Source organism: Anneissia japonica, unplaced genomic scaffold, assembly GCF_011630105.1.
Source record: "Anneissia japonica isolate Jap-2015-1 unplaced genomic scaffold, ASM1163010v1 scaffold288133_len202418_cov178, whole genome shotgun sequence".
Taxonomy (NCBI): domain Eukaryota; kingdom Metazoa; phylum Echinodermata; class Crinoidea; order Comatulida; family Comatulidae; genus Anneissia; species Anneissia japonica.
Genome location: NW_022693113.1, coordinates 11,139 through 30,782, shown reverse-complemented (window position 1 = coordinate 30,782; position 19,644 = coordinate 11,139). Strand labels below are relative to the sequence as shown.

General features: G+C 33.9%; 3 protein-coding genes across 3 annotated transcripts; all 3 read right to left on the bottom strand.

The window, feature by feature from the left end:
• Nucleotides 1–2,078: 2,078 nt before the first annotated feature.
• Nucleotides 2,079–5,806, bottom strand: LOC117100639. Its single transcript, XM_033240433.1, has 2 exons — nt 4,297–5,806; nt 2,079–4,256 (listed from the first exon to the last, which is right to left on the bottom strand). The coding sequence occupies exon 1, from the start codon at nt 5,640–5,642 to the stop codon at nt 4,305–4,307; it is 1,338 nt and encodes a 445-aa protein (XP_033096324.1). The 5' UTR covers nt 5,643–5,806; the 3' UTR covers nt 2,079–4,256; nt 4,297–4,304.
• A 12,004-nt stretch (nt 5,807–17,810) lies between these two features.
• Nucleotides 17,811–18,509, bottom strand: LOC117100646. Its single transcript, XM_033240446.1, has one exon. The coding sequence runs from the start codon at nt 18,507–18,509 to the stop codon at nt 17,811–17,813; it is 699 nt and encodes a 232-aa protein (XP_033096337.1).
• LOC117100645 lies at nt 18,506–19,150 on the bottom strand. Its single transcript, XM_033240445.1, has one exon. The coding sequence runs from the start codon at nt 19,148–19,150 to the stop codon at nt 18,506–18,508; it is 645 nt and encodes a 214-aa protein (XP_033096336.1).
• Nucleotides 19,151–19,644: the final 494 nt, after the last annotated feature.

Sequence of the window (19,644 nt, the reverse complement as noted above, 5' to 3'; positions counted from 1 at the left end):
GACAAATACGAAGATCGCGATTGAAAAATTATTACATTTTGATGCCAATTTCTGACTTGAAAAATTCGTTGCAGGATTCTTGTATTTATTATTTAAAACATATTAAATAAATTGTAGTTATAAGGTCACAATGTTTATATCAATTTATTAATTAATTAGTAATTAACTAATTTAAAATATTAATTAAGATTATATTAATTAAGATATTCGTAAAGTTCTTGTGAAAGTTATTCACATAATTGCAGTTTATTTATACGGCATTTCGACGGATATTCGCCAATTCGTGTGAACCATCCTGAGCTCTGCTTACCAAAAATACGCGGTAATCGCGCGATAGTATTAGCATTTGCATACATGAAAACACTTTGGCGATGCTTTTGTTTTTTTGTTGTTTTACATTTACATTCAGCGTTAGGCCCACTGAATTGTTTAAATGCTTAAATAATTGAAAACATAAATTATGTGGATTAAATTCTCATATAATTTACAATGAAACTTCATAATGTACGGTATTTTATTTAAAAAAAACCCAGATTTTACATCTATAGACGTAAGTTGATTTAATATGTTGAATCATAATGGTATAGGCCTATACCTATTATATATTTCTATAAATTAATCAACAAATATCTCATTAATCACAATATCGCAAATAGGCCTATTGAAGTATTATTGAAGTATTATTATTTTTTTTTATTAAAGCATTATTCGAGCACCTTCATTATTATTATTATTATTAATATTATTATTATTATTATCTTATTATTTATCAACCATACTAACATTGAAAACATGAATTATGTGGATAAAATTATCATAGAAAATAAACTTACAATTTATAAGATTATTTTTTTTAAATAGCAGAATAAAATAGGTAACACCTTTATTTAAAAAAAACCAAAAAACCAGGTTTTCCATAGACGCAAGTTGATTTAATATATGCTGATTCATCTCATTAATTAAACAATTTTTATTCATTTCGAGCACTGTTATTATTATTATTATTATTATTATTATTATTAATAATACTATTTTATTTTTAAATTTTTGTTGTTTTATTTTTTGTTTTATGTATGGGCCTAGATATAGGCTACCGTATGTATATATTTAATAATTAGAAATAATTATAATTTAATTGTAAAACATATATATTATAATGTTAACATTATTATAGGCTAGGCTAGACCTAACCAATTATTGATACCATAATCTATAGATAAAAACATCCATTTGATAATTAAATAGCAGCTTTTTCGAGTGGCAGTGACGATAAAAAACAGCAGCGTTTTGGCACTGCGGCAGCGCCGATAGAAAACAGCGGCTTTTTGGCACTGCGGCAGTGCCGATAGAAAACAGCAGTTTTTTTGCAACTGCGGCAGTGCCGATAGCCTCAACCATCAAACTTAAGAACTGAATCATAACAGGCCCAAGAATGTGCACATGCGCCACAAATAAACTTGCGTTCACTTACGCTGTCGTATGTCGTATAACAACATTATCAAAGGTGAGGGCTAGCATAACGGTCCATTTCCCCATTATTATTAAGATCTTATTTCGACACACATGGATTATCCATATTGCATTACAATGTATATAGACAGGTAGACGGTCCCGTAGACCTAATAATTTAAAGTGCAAAAAGTAAAGATGAGAAAACTTGTGAAAGTTGGAAAGTCGGTTAAAAGCAGTGTTTTTCTTGATAGGCGGACTGCGGTACGACTCCCAACCTCGCTGTGCAAATCGCTTGTGTTCTTGGGCAAGGCACTTTATCTACGGTTGCCTCTCACCACCCAGGAGTACAAGTGGGTACCTGGTAGGTTCCAAAACCACTGCGCTGATTAATAGACCAATGCAATATTATGGAATTAATAGACCAATGCAATATCATGGAATTATAATTTAATTTAATTTGGTGTTCAATGTGTTCCATATGTGTTGATCATGACTGGGGTAGTAATGTGAAGCGCTTAGAGGTTTTGTAAAGGCATGAATCGCTATATAAGAACTACATATTATTATCACATTCTTCAAGAATAATCTTGAGACCAATTAAAAATTTAAATCTGAATTCTTCAAAGTTACATTTAAAGCCCAACATAGCATTTAATAATAATTTTGGCGAACGAGTTAAATTCATGTCAATAATTCTATATACAAATCTATGCATTGCAGATATTGGTGACCACCCCAGTTCGCCATAAAGGGCTGCCTGTGGTGTACAACGTGGGCCTTAAGGATATGCCTTATATATAATATAGCTAAGTTCGAAACTGTAACCCTCGATTCAGCCTCATCACTTTATGTACATATATGATATAAACAAATCGGTACTGTAAATAATATAAATAGTTCTCGAATATTATATAAATAAATATTAAAATCATTGTATAATAAAGAAAACGTTCACAATTTATTTATAATATAACAAACAATATGGCGGTTGCACGTACTGTAAATATAATATATGTATATAATTTTAATTTATGTATAATATTTATATATCGACGTATAAATGTCGACACATGATCCTATACGTTAAGCCTATTTATTTAACACATTCAGTCTTAATTTTGGATATCCGTTTTTGCATATGCCTATTTCCTGTTCAGAAATAAAAGCATACATACAATTATTTGATGACTCTTAGCTAAAGTGACTCAAGTTGTTATGGTAATGCCATTTCATCAGTAGGATTATCGCCATGAGTCGGGGAGTCTGGTTGTGTCTGGGTGAAAATCAGCTAAGAGTCATATTGAAAGGTTTCTACATTTAGTTATTGCTAAATAATATCCATTCCATTAATCGGTTGTGGATTGCCGGTGGCAGGAATGGAAACCGAGACCTACGTTCCGAAGGCTAGGTGCTAAATACAACGGGTTCAGCCGAGGGGCGTGGCTTGTCTGGTGACACGTCGTATACCGTCTACTTAAAACATCACACACTGTGTTTGACTGATGTGCGGGTCAATGTGACGTCAGCGAGCGGGCTGATGCTCAGTTTGTGCTGCTGCTGCTACTCCATAAATTGATAATATTCCAGGGATCCTAATTTTGGAAAGAAAATCACACAGGGATGTCAACTTATTTTTTCTTACATTGGTTGTACCATGGAGGAATAATTTGCTGTGTTTTGCTATGCTGTGTGATTACAGACAGTGCCCACTTTGTGTCGAGTCGAGGATGAACTATAAGTTATAACTGAATGACAAACTATAGCTAAAATTATGCATGACGTCAACATACGAAGCCACGCGCACTCGGCTGAACCCGTTGTATTTAGCAACTACCAATGCATGGGCCAGTACCTATAGTCGTGCGAAATAGATTCCTTTACCTATTGTTGGAGTAAGATGTATTGTCACATGCAAAATATCAAAAAAAAAAAACAATACTGATAATTTTGACTCTGGCAACATAAACATTACCAAGTTGAACATAGAAATTGGTATATTTAAAAAAAATGTTTACCCATAATTTTACAGCAAAAGATGATGGAAGTCACTGGAAGTGTTTTATTATAATTATCCAGTATAAAATCAGAATACACATTTTTAGAATGCAATAATTTCTTTGCTCAAGTTAATAATTTGTATGTTACTCCAAAATGACAAAGTTAATTTCAAAATTATATTTTTTAACATGTCAAGAAACACTATATCTTTAAGAATATTCTTAAGTTAGTTTCTTTAATAGGACAAAGATATTAGCCTGACATCCTAACTGGAAGGGTGAATCACGGGAAAGGACCCTGATAAGGAATGACAAAATTAACTCAATAAACTACAGTCTTGTAAAACAACTTGCAATTCATGAGAAGAATGTCCCTTCTCCTTTCACTTTGCTAAACAAAACATCCATAAGTCTGGTACATTTTAGGGAATTTTTGTGAAGCAGGATTTCTGTTGATTAATGTTTTTACTTCCGAGGCAATTTCTTTTGAGATTGATTAACTCCGAGATTTATGAAATGTTGACAATCTACTAGAATCAATATAGGCCTAGGCATTTTTTATATAATGCATATTATTTAAACCTCTTTGCATGTATGAGTTATTGTTGTTTTTTAATTTAGAGGTATTTTCTAACATGATTCCTAAACTATCTCCCGAACGAAACATTTAAGGTGTCTTGAGTTGCTTTACTAACTTCCTGCTTTGAAGTCACCCACTCATCGATTGAAATATCTTATTTCCGCTGTAAAGTGACAATCAACAGAGCCCTACTACATTACATTCTAACAATATTACATGCAGCTATTGTGATTTTTAGATGACAATATCGTAGGTCTAATTGTGTTCACATTACATTAGTCTGCAAATGGTACCGAATAAACTGTATCGGTTACACTTTTGTTATTGAGTTGTTTGTGAACGATAGGTTCCAAATACTCATTATTTCCCTGGTAGTTTTGAGTCCCTTCTTGCATTTTGCGAGGGTTCGTGTAAATTTGTAGTGTCGGGATGCTTTCTCCATTCGCCAAAATTTCATGGAATGACGGCCTAGCAATGGGTTCTAAATAGTCATCACATTTGATTGAGTCATATCTATGAATATCATTGTTGTATGTAATATAAAAATTTGTAATGCCATTAGCTTTGTTTGAGCTAAAGCTACCGTGTTCACTCCGTGGTATTGTTGTGGCATAGTGGTTAGAATGATCAGCATGTCCTTTCTTAAAGACCCACTTACATTTTCCATCTGCGTTCAGTCCTCTTCGTTGTTTACTTGAGCAAATACATCGAATAAGTATATATACAGACAATACTGAAATAGTAAATCCAACTGTTGCCGAGATAAACATCACCCAGAAGGAAGGAATATGGAAACCTTCTGTAGAGTCCGTCGAAATCTCAATATTTGTAGTTGTATTATGTTTATCTGATACGTTTATTTTCACCGTTTTCTTTGATCCGTCGTCCTGTGGCAACGGTGTTTTAAATGTCGTGGTGATTATTTTTCCTTCATCAGCTTGCGGTAACAGAGTTGTAGTAGTCCCATCGACAGGTGTCATATCAGTGATATTTTCTGCAACAACATTATATGAGGAGATTTCCAAAGTCTTGCTTGCTTTCCAAATTCCTTCTGTTGATCGTAATGAACAAGTAAATCCAAACCGGTCGTCATTTTCTTTGATATTAAAAAGTTTCAGAACGTGTGATCTCTCCTTATCCACAACCGCCCGAATTATAGGGTGAAGAAAATAAATAGGTATATTCCACGAAGTGTTGGAATACACACCTTGTATATCAGTACCTGTACAGCTAAGTGTTATATTTGATCCGACATATGCCGTGTCGGATTGTTGAATTTGCACCACTGGACTGAATAATGTCAACGTAACTGAACAGCTTCGTATGTTTCCATCAATTATTGATGTTTGTATGCAGGTAAAATTACTGTTGTGATCCCCCTTCTTCACCACATAATCGTAAAACACAGCTTTTGCAAAAGCAAAAGAGCTTAATATCGTACTATCTTTCGTCAGCGTCAACGTTCTTACGACTGTATTTGATGCACATTCAAGCGATACTATAGAACCTACCGTTACATGTTTATTATGTATAAAGCAGCGGGGATCACTCCGGTGACATAAAACCATTCGGTATGAGCTCCAAAACAAAAAACATAGGCCTAGAAACTTCATCACGACGCTCTAATAGCTTGCCTCAAATCCTACTAAAACAGGCCAGGGTGTCGGAAGAATAGCTAGCATCAGTATCACGAATTGAGTCTATATCCATAGATTCAAAGTGACTGATAGCTAGCGTTAGCTATAACTAACTCATCTTTTGTAACGTATTTCCTTCCTCTATAACAACACAACACGGCTAAGACAAAATAATGCATCAAGTTTAGGCAACGATAGATTAACATTCATCCAATCATGTTTTCGCATACACGAGCGCCTAGAATACAAGAATTTAGACTTTTATACGCATTGAGCTTACATTTCTCTGAAATATAATATCGTAATTTGAGTCTGGTATTTCGACAAGTTAAAACAACACATAGAAATTTTGTACAAAGCAATACAATAATTCCACAATATTTTTTAAAATTCTAAAAACTCTTTATTAATAAAATTTAAACCCGACAACAGAAATGAACGAAATTATCAAGTACATCGACCTGAAATAAATTTTAATAGTCTACAAATCTTAGCATACAATAATGGCGCCATCTTATTTTTTTACATTCTAAAAACCTCTCTTTAACATAAATTTAAAGCAGAGAGAAGAAATGAACGAAATTATTAAAGTACATCGACCTGTGGACGACGAGAGTTGCTAGTACCGGGTTACCGGGTAGTACAGACACGAAGGGACCCTTAGGGGCGAAGAAAGTCATTGATCGAGTTCCTAGTCCACATATCAAGCGCCCTGAGCATCTTACATTAGATGGATATGTGCGCTATATGAAACTACACTATTATTAATATTATTATTATTATTTAACTTTTCAAAACCATTGTATAATTACTTATTACAAATCATGCCCTAGTTGTTTGATCTCCTTTTTTTTCCTCCTTTTTTCGATTTATAACATAGATAAAAACACTCAATTTAAATGTCAATAATTACTATTTAGTGTTGTTGGTACGTTCATCCGGTCTTTAATATACAACGGTCTCCAAAATATTAATTAAAACATTGAATTACTTGTAGGATAAAAATATCATTTAATTCAATTACATATTTTATTCTATCAATGAACGCAAAACAGAGCATATTTCAACCTGAATAGCCTACTTTTTGCAATCAATCGTAGAGGAATTAGTTTCGATTAAGTAGCAGGGGCGGCGCCCTTTGCCCTCCTAGACCAGAGCCATAAATAGAAAGAGTTGCGACATTGATAATTTAGAAGCCATTTTGTGTCATACGCGATGCGCGTTCTGTGTCTAACGTGATGTGCGTTCCTGTGTATAATATTGTATAATACAGTTAGCGGCCTCCTGTATAGTTTAATTCCATTTAATCTTTTTAGCAGTCGGATTTCATGTAACTCTATTTGTAGATTTTTTTTTATGATTTCACTACTTTATATCCAATTTCATATTATAAATACTGTAATAATTTACTATTTTTGAACAGTTCTTTAATCCTCGCCGATAGACTGAGAGAGCCCTTCGATGGCAACCATTCTTCAATTAGTCAATCCTGCCATATAGACACTTAAGTAGCTCCTGTTATTTTTGCAAATAAATGATATGTAAGACCAGCAAAAATTAATTAAATATGTATATCAAAATGTAATTAAAATCCGTATATAGGGTATATAGATTGTTGCTCTTTAAAATGAGCGAGCCCTATACAAATCTTATGTTATTAATTTGATTATTATTATTTATAAATATTAAAATACTATAGGTCAGTTGGCTGCAATATATAAATTGTGCTTTGCTGTAAATGTTATAAATTGTAAGTGTTAAATGACATACAGGATCTGTGATATATTCAACTTGTGTAATTGTGTAACGTATATTATTGTATTAAAAGTTTCTGTTTTAATATTGTATTATGGCTGTACAGTATGTTACTTTTATGAACACATTGCAAGAGCGTGTCTGCTGTTCTACAACAGCTTGCACTACACCATGTAGATATCTACTACCACCAACATCTACCAGTACTTTTTTTTATTATTGTTAATTCGCCATGCAAACTCTTCAACAATAATAAACAAACTCTTCAACAATAATAAAACTGAATAAATACATAATAAAACAATTTCGAGTTTCAAAATGTGTAGATGGAAGAGAAGGAAAGTATGACACAAGTTGTGTTGTTCTAACAAGATGTGTTGATCTGCTGATTAAAAAACCCTTATGTCTTCAGTCTTCGTTAATTAAAATGTGACGAATTCACGATAAATGAAAAAATTCCAATTCATTCCGATAATTTACGCGAGCACGGAATTTACCCGAGCACGCACGCGCGCAAATATTCGATTATATATGAATTCTAATACGCTGTCCATACTAAGTGATGTTAATTATAAAATAATATAATTGTAAACACAATTAAGTGTGTGAAATTAATATGCAGTGTACGTAAGTCATGTACTTTGCATGTGTTCATCGGGAAGACCATGACACAAAATGGACGGTGTGTACCACGTGGCTTTCGCAAACCAAGGAGCGGAATGTCGCAACTCTTTATATATATGGCTCTGTCCCAGACCCCGCTAGGACTCCCTGTTGGGGAATTCAAGCGCCGAAAGTACAATTCAAGCATGCCTTACTAAATCTGTCAAATTTTGGGGATTAAAACTGGGAGCAGTGCTACAGTATGTGCAAGGTGTTGTATACTATTACGATCGTATGGGTTGCATGCGCCATCTCTTCCTCGACACGGGGCTGGTATCTCGGACAGGAGGACTAATACCCACAACATGGGACTCTTAACTTGCATGGTTTCCTATCAAATTATCCTTTTTAAGAACCCCATTAACACAAAATCTTATTAATTTTTAATATGAAAAAAATTCTCGACAAATATAATTGTTTCCCCGAACTGTGTGGGGGCTAGGTTTCCCTGACCATTCCGTCCAAACGTTCGGATGTGGATCCCCTTGTCCAGGAGCTTGGACCCCTTGTCGGGGAATTCCTGGCGCCGGCCCTGCTTAGTAGTCACTGCTTTACAGAATTTTACTAGAATAACATTATTTTTGCTTCTGAATTTTCGTTCAAATTTTCAAAGCATTATTGAGATTTAATGTTAAATTTATAAAACACCGTGATTATAACCGAATTTAATTGGTTGAAACAATGAAATAATTTGCTACTTTTCACTGACAATAAATAATTAAATAATTAAAAAAATCATGTATACAGGATTATTGATGCATTTAATGTTTTTCTCAGTATTGTAATGCTACGAATAAATACGTCATCATTACGTCATCAAATGCGTTTATAATAGGAAAAACATCGGCGGATGTATATGACATCATCTATAATTTGGTGATTAAACTCGAATTTGACATTAAACAGGTGAGTTCTGACTTGCAACAAAATAAATACAAAGTAAACTCTACCCTGAATCTGGTATTTTCTTCAAAAATTGCCTTTGTTGTGTTCAGAGTATTATTGTGGCCAGTCTTTTTCTCTTAGAATTGTATATCGGGTGGTCGAATTGGGTTTTGTTACTCTGAAACAATGTCGGGAAGTAATCGATATGTGTTTTTCCATTAAATTGTCCAATAGCCCAATTATTAACATGTTTGATTTCATCCTTAATGTATGAAAATAATACCCTACATTTTGTAATAGAAATCCACGATGCAACAAACTTGCTTATTTTTGTCATATAATTATTTTGCTGGAATTCCCTTCCTCTGCGTGTCCGTAATGGAAATTTTAATTTATTTAGGAAATATGTTAAGGAATCGTTCACATAACTTTCTAATCTTTTTTTCGTTGCGAGACTATCATTTTATATGTACTTAATTAATTAATTGATAAATAATAATAATAATAATAATAATAATAATAATCTCCCAAAATATGTTACTAATTAATTTATTTCAACTGCCACCCCACCACACTACGCTCCACTCCTCTCCAAATACGCACAGTACCTTGCCTAAACACTTTTTCTTTCAAAGAATTTTCACTTTTAGTATATGTTTTTGGGGGTTCTTTTTAAGAGTGGCCATTTTCAGATTTTGTAATCCGGATTTCATCAAAATTCAATGTCGGCCTGATTTTTACTACACAGAATTCAAGTAATATTATAGTATTTAAACATTTTATTTTCAATTTCAAAAAATGTAACAACCCACATACGCAGCCAGCACCTACTTCAAAAACATTAACCAGCCAACCGGCACCGAATTTTATTGTATTAGTTGTATACCTGCCAAATCCTTACTTCTGCATTTATCCATTTATCCATTTTTTAGATATTCAGGTCTGGGACATAATGGCCCTCAAATGCACACCCGAATTTGGATCGTCACTAACACTTCATAATTTCTTCCTTGTAACTTGGTTAAACTTTCACGAAAGTTTCATTAAGCTCAGTTGATTAGTTTTTAAAATATCTGGCCTGGTATGTTTTTTTTACGCCGGATTGTCACAAAATGTAATCTCCTCATCCTTGGGTCGTACCTAACAATCCATATAAGACAAGGGTGTCATGCTTGTCCTTTTTTACCTCTCTGCTGCATTTGACACAGTAGATCATTGCATTCTGGTTGAACGCGTCTTGAATCTGTTTATGGCATTACTGGGTGTGCCCTTGAATTGATTAAGACAGATCTATGCGGTAGAAGTAGAAGGGTTTCTATTTCTGGTTCATATTCTGCCCCATATCCCCTACTCTAGCGCTTAGAGACTTTTTAGCGCTTAGAGACTTTTTGTATTTTGCGCTCTATAAATTAATAACCATCAACCTCTATGGAGTGCCCCAAAGTTCAGTTATTGGCCGATGTTAATTCAGTCTCTACATTTGCCCACTCAGTGATATTATCAGGCATTATGGCATTCAATTCCACTTTTACGCCGATGATCTTCAACTTTATGTCACTTTTGACCCCAGCAATGCTAGCAGCACTGTCTCCATTTTTCAGACCTTATCCCTCTGTGTTGCTGATATTCAGCTGTGGTTGTTTGTTAGGAATAAACTGAAGCTGAACGAAAAAAAGACTGAGTTTTTGGTTTGTGCCTCTAAGAGTCTTTTTTCCCTGGATCATGTTAAAGATTTGTTGACAGGGGACAAGTCTGTTGACAGGGGACACCATTAGGCATATTCATCCTTCCGGAAGTTTAACACACACACACACACACACACACACACCCACACCCACACACACACATATATATATATATATGTGTGAGTGTGTGGGTGGGGTTGATGTGTGTGTGTGTGTGTGTGTGTGAAAATTCAACATCCAAACTAAAAAAAATTATAATTGCATTTATTAAATCAGTTTAAAGAAAATAAAATGGACAAGAGACGTATACAAGAAAAATACCAACATCATCAAAAACAGAAGTTATAATCAAAACAGCATACAAGGACTATGCACAGAAAAATGTTGTTCAGTTATAGTATTATACATAAGCCTAAATTCATTAGCTTAATGACAATTTTGTGAATTTGGTATATTATGAAGTTAGGCCTACAGAAGGGATGGGGTAGAATGTTTTATTTATACATATAAATGTATATATATATATATGAATTATACATATATTTGCATATAAATATATATATATATGAACTCATTAAAATTGTTATTGATTGATTGATCTTCCTCACATATTGGGTCTCGTTGGATTGATTGCAATATCAGAGACAGACTGTTCCACAGTTTTGTGTGCTTACAATTAACATTCAACGCAATACTGTATTAGCGTATAGTATAATTTATTAGCTAGGCCTATATTGAATCTCGCTTCTACATTGGTTGACTGTAGATCTTTAGATTAAATTACTTTTGTATCTTTTGAAGAGCTTTCCAGTACATTAGAAAAACAAAAATTGATTCCCGCATTCGTACAATCACAAATCAGACAAGCCTACTAGAATATTTTCAATTTGGGAAAAAATGTTCCATGTTCCCACATATAGCCTAAAACTGCATTCACACCGATGCTGAATTCAGTTCGTATGGCTAACGAAACGAAAAAAGAATATCGAATGAGTGGTAAAGAATAGAGGCGCGTTCTAAGACCCGCATCGAAAGCGTTCTACGAACCGAATTCGGATTCGGTGTGAATCTACCTTAATTCAGACATTCATTAAATACAGATTCGGAAGGCCATAATTCGATCATTGTAATACATCCTCAACGGATGGTTATGTCGATGAAGGTAAAAAAATGCGTGGGCTTTAAATTTCGATGAGGAAATAGACTATAATACAATCTACTGGGTCGCTAGGAGATCTAGATTTAAGAGGAAATACGCCCATGTTATATCAATGTAGCCGGCGGTGCTGCAGATGCGGATGAGTCACACCGGGGCAATGTGAAACGAATTGTTGTTATTTATAACTATTTAGGATCGGATGGCTGATAACAATGTAGCTGGCCCTAAGAAAAACTGACACTTGAACCCACCACCCTCATTGTGTGAGATGCAGTTGCTATATAAAAAAAAAAAGCGGAAGCAGAACGTTTTCGTATATACCACTTGCACTAAAGTGACTGCAAATAGGCCTACAGTTTTTTTTTTGTTATTAGAAAACAAGTTTAAGCATCTTGGCACAATACGAATTGTGTTTTAACTAGTGCATTTACAGAAGATTTTATTTTCAAATAAAGACTTTAAGTTGTGGGCCTATACTAGGTCATGTAAATATTTTAATTGAATGTTAACCAAGAAACATGATGATCCATTTTCCTCTTTAAACATCTAGCCAAGTAATTTTATATCTTATTCATGGTTAGGGTGTTTAGCTACGGATATGATTTTGACGGGTTATCATTTTCGGAAGTGTAACAAAATCAGACAAGCAGATCGTTGCCATTTGATTGGTGGATTTTGTACCACGAGACATTGGTCAATCATCATGAAAACTTAGTTCCATTCTTGCATTTTTGTTCCATTCGTTTTATCCCATTGTATGCCCCACTTAATACAATATTTTCATTGGTTCAAAGAAAATAGACTGTTCCATTCAGAAAAAAAAGGTAGACATAATTCTTAAGAATTAAATATAAAACGACAAGGATCTATTTTAGGAGTGTTATAAAACAAATAATTAATATTCTGTATTTGTGCAATAGGTAGAATATGTATATTGTTTTCATTCGTTGAATTGAACAGTCAATACAAAACATTCACTATTCGTATCATATCTGTCATGAGCTTAAGTAAGTTATTCATTAAAAAAATGAATGAGAAAAAAAAAACCAAAAACCCGTCAATACACACAGCTAAAGCCTACCTTTCCTGTATTCTTTTGGATAGACTTAAAATGGGTGATAATTAATTTTTAAGAATTTTGTAATAAAATATCTATCATTCTGGGAAAATTTGTTAGTTTCAATCTTTTGTGGTTGAACGTTAATACCTTAATTGATCTCTTGAATTCGCTATCAAAATTAAATTGTTTGAGTTTCTCATTTTTGACTCAGAGAGTACTAAAAAATTAAAACAATTGCATTGCAAAAAAATGATCTGGAGCATTTGTAAACACATAAAGAAAGATAAAAAACACCTCTTATATTTGAAAGTTTGTGCTTCGTTGAAACTATTTCGTTTCCAGTACTAAAATCAGTCCAGTTATCATTGTGAATACAATGTAAATGCTATGGCATTGATGGCGCTATAGTAAAATATGTGCTTTCGTGAAGACTTTTATTACTTTGATACTCTCACGTTTACTATATAATAATTATTACAAATACTATGATTAGTTACTTACTATATAAGTCTATCACCAGCAAACTAATCATCAAGCAATTGATCGATTGCCCGAACGATCAGTCGGTCGGTTGGTCACTCATTCAATCAATCGATCATCGAACGATCGATCAACTAACCAGTCAAACAACCAACCATACAAACCAACCAATCAACCACTCAACCAACCAACCAACCAACCAAATAACCAGTCAATCAATCAATCAATCAATTGATCAGTCAAACCATTAACCAACCAACCAACCATCTAACCTACCAATCAACCAACCAACCAACCAAAAACCAATCAAACAATCAATTTCATTTTAATCATTTATTTGAAAATCAACTCAATATACAAATAAATAAAATAAACATTACGTATTATAACATACAGTCGAAATAATTAAGTTATGTCAATTAAGTTAAACAAATCAAATATCAGTGTATGTATCATTGAAAATGAAAAAGGGGCAAGCAAAAATGGTCAAATGAACCACAAATGCCTTAACTCAAGCTCTTCATAATAAAAATAAAAGAAAGATAATAATAAAAAAACATATATATATATATAAAATAATATTTGAAGTAGTTGCATGAATAATTAAAGTTACTGTAGAAATAAATAATTCCATTATTGTTCCATTATTAGAGTGCTATTGTTATTATTGCAATGAATTAAGTGTCTACTATTTTAGCACAATATACCGTATTCATTTCATATTTTTCTTCTATTTTTCCTCCTTTCTTCTTTCTATTTCTTTTTCCTTATTTGTAATAATTGTTTATATTTACAACATTAGTTCAACTTGAAAATAAAACAGACATGGAATTAACAATAAACTCTGCTACAGCATACATTTCATGTATTATCCAACGTGTGTTTCTTACAGCCATTTCAAAAAGTTGAAAAACATTAAGTGATGCAGTTTTTAGAAAGAGTTGTTTAGTTGGGTATTGCATATTATGCGCAGGGCTTTCTTTTGTAATTTGTAGATTTTGTCTAAATATGTAGTGTGGGTGGATCCCCATGCCTCGATACCATACGTGATAATGGGAACTATTAGGGATTTATAAATGGTAGTAATACATTAAATGGCATACTGTATTTAAGTTTATTAGTAATTCCAATAATCTTAGACATTTTTAATGTGATCATATTTATGTGGTGACCAAAATTGATAAATTCATCAAAAACGATACCAAGAAACTTACATTTCTCGACTCCCTCAAGTTCCACATTGTTCATTGTAAGACTATAAGGTGTAAAGTCATAAGTCTTACGTGAACTCCTAAATACAATGTAATTGGTTATACTTTCGTTAACAGTTTGTTTGTTTGTTTGAAACCAACCGTTGAGGTGGTTTAAAAGTAAATTTATAGATGCGAAAGCCAAATCTAAATTATTACTACTAAAGAAGATACTAGTATCATCGGCATACATAACAACATTGTTATAATTACACACATTGACTAGATCATTTATGTAGATCAGAAACAATAACGGGCCAAGTATAGACCCTTGTGGAACACCGCATTTTACTGTTGTTATGTGTGAATTTGTATTGTTTACACTAACGAATTGTTTCCGATCAAATAAATATGTTTCAAACCAATTAAGAACAACACCTGCGATACCATAGTGTCTTAATTTTTGTAACAGCAGGCCTTATAGTAGTAGGGATGGGGGGATTCTGGGCCACATCATCCCAAACGCACTCTGATTGGTCAATCAATCACCTAATTTGCATATTGATGACCTCACTTGACCTCACACCTAACTTACATATTGATGACGTCATCAACCTAATTTGATCTCTGATGACCTTTAAATTAATAAATATTATATAGGGCTGAATTACCCAATATAATATAAGGTTACTTAATTAATTGGAAAGTTGTTTAAAGACTTTTCTCCTTCAATCCACCATCTCTCTGTAAGGTACAACTTTAGCATTTACACCTATCGGATTAAAGTTATATTTACTAACAATTTTTCCACTTTCTTGCGTATGGGCTGTATGACCTTTCTCCTTAATAACACCTCTTAACCTAGCTTTTATTATTTTACGTCTCTCAATAGGATCTTCAGGAAGGGGATCCGTTTCGATAAACCTATAAGATACGCTATTAATTTCTCTAACAAGTGCTTTTTTCGACCGTCCCATTTTTAAACTCTTTATAATTTTTAAACTGAAAATTCAAATTTTTAAACCCACAAATTTGGAGAAAATAGAAATCACAACCTTTAAATTAATAAATATTATATAGGGTTAAATAACCCAATATAATATTTTTTTCTAACAAATAATAATTATTTCAGCAATTTCATTGAAAAATCAAATGGATCTACTTGTTCAGCCTTCTTTTATCTTTTCTTCAAGTGATGTAGCAGGAAAACAAAAAAATATTTTTCGAAGCAGGTTGTCATTTTTACCAATTGATTTAAATACATCAAGCATAGCTTGTTTCTTTTCCTTTAAGTCGCTATACTCACCTGTTTGAATAACTTTAATCATTTTTACTAATGGACTTAATTTTTAAACCGAAAATTCAATTTTTCCGATACCTAATGTATGGATACCATCCTCTGCAATTATTCTCTTATCATCGTTTGCAGATAGAGCAACCTTGTTAACCGTCTCGCTATATAATTCATGTATATTAGACCTGATAACATTCATTTGTCTATAGGTGGGTTTATGTTCACCCCCATTCTTTTCACTATTAATACAGTCTAGAAGACACTCTTTATAATCTCCGAATGTTATCTCATTTTTAACAACAGATTTTTTCATCCCCTTGCATTTCTTATCATCCTTTTTACTAAGCATTTTTAACGCGTACAATTTACTTCTTAGACCTATAAACCCTGTATATAATATGTCCAACAGCTTCATCCTTAAACATCCCGAGAAACGTTTTATTTACACCTGTAGGTATACCAGACGGATGACCTTTTCCGTAGTTTGAGGTATCGAATTTATTCTTAACATCATCCGATATATCTTTGTAAAAGTCCTTAGTTTTCAAGGAATCTGTGTCCGTAAACAACAACATCTCCATATTTTGGTTTTATGTAGTTGTAGTGAAATTGTACATATGATTTTTAATTATATCTAATATAGAGAACCCTAGATATATGGGTTTATTGAATATTAAATTAGTTTTCTTCATATGAATCGCTACGAGGTTTTCATTAAATTTAGTAATGTGATCAAAGTTTGGTTTTTGTGTATGTTTCTTTGCAGATTGTTCGCTATTTGTCAACTTGATATTTACCCTATTGCGAATATTTTCCATAGTCTTTCCAAACACAGAGTTATTCATTAGCTTAAAGAAATCTTTTTCAAACTCATTTTTTGCTTGAGATCTCATTTTGGTATTAAGATCATTGTAGCTGCCTCAACGTAGCAGCTTTAATATGCTGATCAAAAAGGACACTGAAACGATTTTACTGGCTTCGGCTGTATCATTTATTCTATATTTCTTGCCGTCATATCAAGCCGTGTCGTAAAATTCTGGCAATCAAATAACAACAATCATAATTATTAACATTCAGAAAATAGCAATACAATCATAACACTAATTAATTAAATCATCAAATCAAACTTCAGGCTTATGTAGTTATTTATCATATTATTATCAACACTGCTCATCCACAGTATCAACTGTAATTACTAATTATTATTATAATCGTTTTCATAGGTAAGTCAATGTATTACAAATGATTCCACAGTCGAATGTAGATCCTAGTATAGAGAAATATCATAGTTAACAATAACAGTATTAACAGTATCCTGCTGTGCTGCTCAATCAAGCGGAACGGACCCGCATCGAGTGTACGACGACTTTCAGTGAATCATCAATGAAGGAAGTTTCAAACACAATAACTTTAAATTTAAGCCTAGAATGCTTACAATGCAATATCATATAAAATAATCAAATTGTTCAACATAGCAATTGTCATGGTGATTATCAATACAATTATGAGTACAAGAAATATAGTAAAATCATCTTATTTCCTGAATATGTTTGCATGGAATAATTAACTAGGCCTAGGCTACGCCTACACATACAGTAATGCGTACACCCGACTCCGTGAGAACTCCATACAGAGCAAAAGCAATACAGTACCTGTTTATCTAAATTAAACAAGGCATAATACCACAATATTTCCGCTAACCAGAAAGTACATCAATATGTTCCTGGTATATTACTTAAACATTGAATAAAGAATATTTACCGGTTCAGGTGTCACTGCATCAAAAATCAGACATATCACAGAGGGCGCTATGACCAAAAACATATGTATCGGTATCCGATACAGGGCTCCCTTTAATTTCTCTTAATTAACCCATTACAAAATCATCAAAAATTAACAAATTACCAACAGATATGACACATTTTTTTGTTTTATTATTTAGTTTACTTAGAGTTGTTTTTTTTTTTTTTTTTTTACAGTTCTTGTATGCAACAGTTGTTTTTTTTTTTTTTTTTTTTTACAGTTCTTGTATGCAACACCTTTAAGATTCGTTGCCTACTAGTAAAACCAACTCTCCATTTTTTTCTTCCTGAGTACAGGGCTACCTTCCTGACAAGTTCATCTTTACCAGGCATGACTTTGGTTACACGTCCTAGTTCCAAAGTAATTCGGGCTGCGCCTTCGTCCATCACCATAACAACATCTCCTATTCGCATATTTCGTCTCGTCACATTCCATTTTTGCCTACTCTGTAGAAGGTGGACGTACTCCTTGCGCCATCTTGACCAGAAACATTCGGCCAGGTGCTGGACTCGTCTCCACATTTTCCTGCTATAGCGACCATTTCTGTTAAAGTTGCCCGGTGGAGGCGGTACAAAAGGCTTCATCCTGAGTAAATGCGCTGGGGTCAGTGGCTCTAAACTAGCATCCTCAGTGGTATATAAGGGTCGACTATTTACAATGCCCTCAGCCTCGGCCATGAAAGTTATCAACATATCATCATTAAGTTGTGACCTATGTTGTAACATAAGTGCATCCAAAATACTCCTTACTGTTTTTATCATGCGCTCCCAAACGCCACCGTGGTGGCTTGCTGTTGGGACGTTGAAAAGCCAATTGCAATTTAAGTGAAGCAGTTGAGACTTTAAGTCTTCTTGATTCATTTCAGTCATTGCTTCACGTAGTTCTCTTGAAGCACCGATAAAGTTGGTACCTGATCCGATCTTAATTGTTTAACTGCACCTCGTTTAGCTACAAGTCTTCGAAAGGCGTTGAGAAACGAGTCAGTGGACAGCGAACTGGCAACTTCTATGTGGACACTAAGTGAAACAAGGCAAGTAAATAGTACACCGTAGCTTTTCTCCAACTTCCTGCCATTCTTCACTTCGAAAGGTCCAAACAGGTCTACACCACAATATGTAAAGGCTGGTGCAGGTTCTAGTCGATCGGGCAGTAGGTCTGCCATTCTCTGTGTCTCTGGCTTCCTTCTTAATCTACGGCACAGTACACAGTTATGGATAAATCTGGCTACGGATGACACTCCACCAATTATGTGAAAACCACCAGCTCTAATGGCATTTAATGTGATACATCTACCTTGATGGTGCGTCACTTGGTGATAATGAGTTACTATTAAACGTGTTAGTTCAGATTTGCTAGGGATCACTACTGGGCATTTAATGCTTTCAGGAAGACTGATTGACCTCTTTAGTCTTCCCCCTACCCTAATAAGGCCATCTTGGTCCACCACAGGATCTAGCCGGGTCAACTTATCAAGCTCCTTATAGTGGTTATGCTGAGTAGCTTTTACCATCAGTTTCTTGGCTCTGTCAATGTCCTGAGTTGTGAGATCTCCACTTTTCCAACCATTTGTATGAGAAAACAATACATAGAGCAAGAACTCTGCTTGCTCGGCTCCAGCTGGAGTATCGCTTTAACATCTCTGGAATCATTTGTACACTAACATGGGTGGCCTGAACTCTTACCCTCTTTACTTCAACATCTGTATCATGTATTGGTTCTGGTGGATAATCTTCGATTTTGTAAATCAGCTCACCGAGGAACTTAGGCCCTTGCCACCATAGATCACAATCCAACAATTCCTCTACAGAGCTGCCACGTGAGGCGATGTCTGCTGGGTTTTGTTCAGAGGCAATGTAGTGCCACTGGGTTGGCTCGCTGAGATTACGGATAGTTTGTACTCTGTTGGCCACAAAAACATGAAAGCGTCTGGACTCATTGCTTATATAGCCAAGTGCCACCTTACTATCTGACCAAAAGTGCTCAACTAGATTGGGATATTTCAGC

Excerpts from the sequence above, each read along its gene's own strand:
- LOC117100639 (XM_033240433.1), bottom strand. The coding sequence starts at position 5,642 with ATGAAGTTTCTAGGCCTATGTTTTTTGTTTTGGAGCTCATACCGAATG.
- LOC117100646 (XM_033240446.1), bottom strand. The coding sequence starts at position 18,509 with ATGACTGAAATGAATCAAGAAGACTTAAAGTCTCAACTGCTTCACTTA.
- LOC117100645 (XM_033240445.1), bottom strand. The coding sequence starts at position 19,150 with ATGGTAAAAGCTACTCAGCATAACCACTATAAGGAGCTTGATAAGTTG.